Raw genomic sequence first — 2,339 nt, forward strand, 5'->3', positions numbered from 1 at the left:
TGTATGTCTAAGATCCCCTCAGTTAGTGTTTTTCCAAAATAGTTCTTCCTATCAAGAAAAATATGTCAAATTCAAACTATTCAAAAATTTAGAGAATACAAATATTTTTATATAAATAGGAGTTAATCCTAGGCAAGAAAGAGCACAACAACTACTACAACAACATACCTATTAGGTACCACATATCCAAACAAACACATTTCTCCTGCCCTTTAATCATGCCAAGAAACAAAGTTAACTTCACTTTCATTGAAGATGAGAGTAAAAGAAAAGTCTCATACCAGAAAAGACAAAAAGGTCTCTTCAAAAAGTGTGAAGAGCTCAAAACACTTTGGGATGTTGAAGTGGCTGCTGTTGTCTATGGTCTTTATAGAAATGACCCATATATATTTCCAAATAATGACGCTGCACGCCCCACTTTTATAAAGTTGAAGGAGTTGCCGACGTTGGAGAAATCCAAAAATATGGTGACAATAGAAGAGTTCACCGAGCAAAGGATCGATAAGTTAGAGGAACAACTACACAAAATAAGAAAGGAAAATAGAGTCAAGAAAATGACAAATGAGATGTATGAGGTGTTAAGTGGAAAAAAAGTTTCTGCTGACATGCACCCTTACGATCAGAATGACCTGAGTCGCGTGATCAAGAAAAACCTCAAAGAGGTTCGAGAATTAATGAGGAAAAATGTTGATGGAGAGGGTTCTACATCGAATGCCTCTCAACCCATTGTTGAATCAATGGTAACTGGTAGGACCAACTCTGGAGGGCCAAGGGATCCTTCTCCTCTATTGTTTGCACAAATGTTTCCTCCGGTGGGTCCAATATTATTATCTTGAATGCCTCAACAAATGGCTATTAGACAAAATTTTGGAATGGCTCATCTAACGCCGTCAAGAATAGTGGATTCTCCGATGCCTTCACCAATGATGGCTCCTCCAATGTATTCTTCAGTGTTTCCTCCGACGACACAACAAATGGAACCTTCAACAGATATCCCTCCAATTGGTGTAGCAATGTCAATGAATAACCCTACAGAGGATATCCCTTCAATTGATGTATCAACGTTAATGAATAACAATCCGAATAACTCCAATGCCTTCTCACCTAGTCCTACATTATCTGGGATACTGAATTGGAATGATGACGTCATGACTTTACTGGATGACCCATTTTTAAAAATATGTTAATGCACAAGATCCAAATCACACCATAACTTCTAAGGACCAATGTGAGTCTTGTCAATTAGTATTGTTTTCTATGTCGATGTTGTCCATTGAGTTGTGTATGTCTTTTAATATTTTTAATTTCTAGATTGTGTCATAGAACAATATGTATCACTTTTCCTTTGTCCTCATTTGAGTGTCCTTCTGTCGTGTTTTATTATTTGTTTCAAACATTGTTGTTTCATTCACTTACTTAATCTATGGACAATTATTTTGATGTTTACTACATACTGAAATATTTATTTTTGCTCTTACTACAATTGTTATTGAAATATTATTGTTGTTAGTATGATTTTCAAAAATGATCTCTCACACTTCAAAATCTAACAAACCAATTTACATATTGGGTAAATTTTTATTTTGAAACTTTCTAGTGTAAACTAGTAATGCATCTAAAATTAAAATTGAATCAAAGAATCAAAAAACATTATCAAGAAGACTTATTTAATATTAACATATCTTTTTAAAATATGGTAATAATGCAATATTTATTACTTTTTGGCTTTTGTATGTTCTGTTTCAACGTACTTGTATAGAAGTGATGTTTGCACTCCAAAAACTTAAAATTAATAATTTATCATCATGTTTATATTTTTCTTTTTATTTATCTAAATATTTTCTCCCTTGATGAAGTCGAGAAATTCGTCCCATGTTTGAAGTTTATTAGAAAAAATCAATTTATCCCTTGCATTAGAAATAGAATTTTATGTTTACTTCGACATTGGAAGACACAAATATTCAGATTAAGATACCAAAAATTAAGGTGGGGGAGATGATAACATATTACTAAGTAAAATTCGAACTACGAAATTAATAATAATTAAAATTTAATATTAAAACATAGATTTACAAATACCCTAAGGTTATCGAAGCATGTCGGTGAAGCTTATAAAATTGTTGATATATTATAATGTACATAGTGATGGCCCAAAACATCTAAGGGCATCACAAAAATTTCATTGCATCAAACTTTTGCATGGCCTTAAAAGATGAGTCTTTCAATTTGTCCCTCAATGTGACTTTAAAGAGAGGATATTCTTGACATAACTCTTTTACGATTTCAACAGAATAAATGAATTTTCAAAATTTTCTTATTTTTTATTTTTAGATTTCTTA

At 32.1% G+C, this 2,339-nt stretch overlaps 1 protein-coding gene across 1 annotated transcript; it reads left to right on the forward strand.

The window, feature by feature from the left end:
* The first annotated feature begins 218 nt into the window (after positions 1 to 218).
* Positions 219 to 836, forward strand: LOC129872534 (MADS-box transcription factor PHERES 1-like). The gene has a single exon (XM_055947499.1). The coding sequence runs from the start codon at positions 219 to 221 to the stop codon at positions 834 to 836; it is 618 nt and encodes a 205-aa protein (XP_055803474.1).
* The last annotated feature ends 1,503 nt before the right edge of the window (positions 837 to 2,339 follow it).

This window comes from Solanum dulcamara, chromosome 2 (genome assembly GCF_947179165.1).
Source record: "Solanum dulcamara chromosome 2, daSolDulc1.2, whole genome shotgun sequence".
NCBI classification, from domain to species: Eukaryota; Viridiplantae; Streptophyta; class Magnoliopsida; order Solanales; family Solanaceae; genus Solanum; species Solanum dulcamara.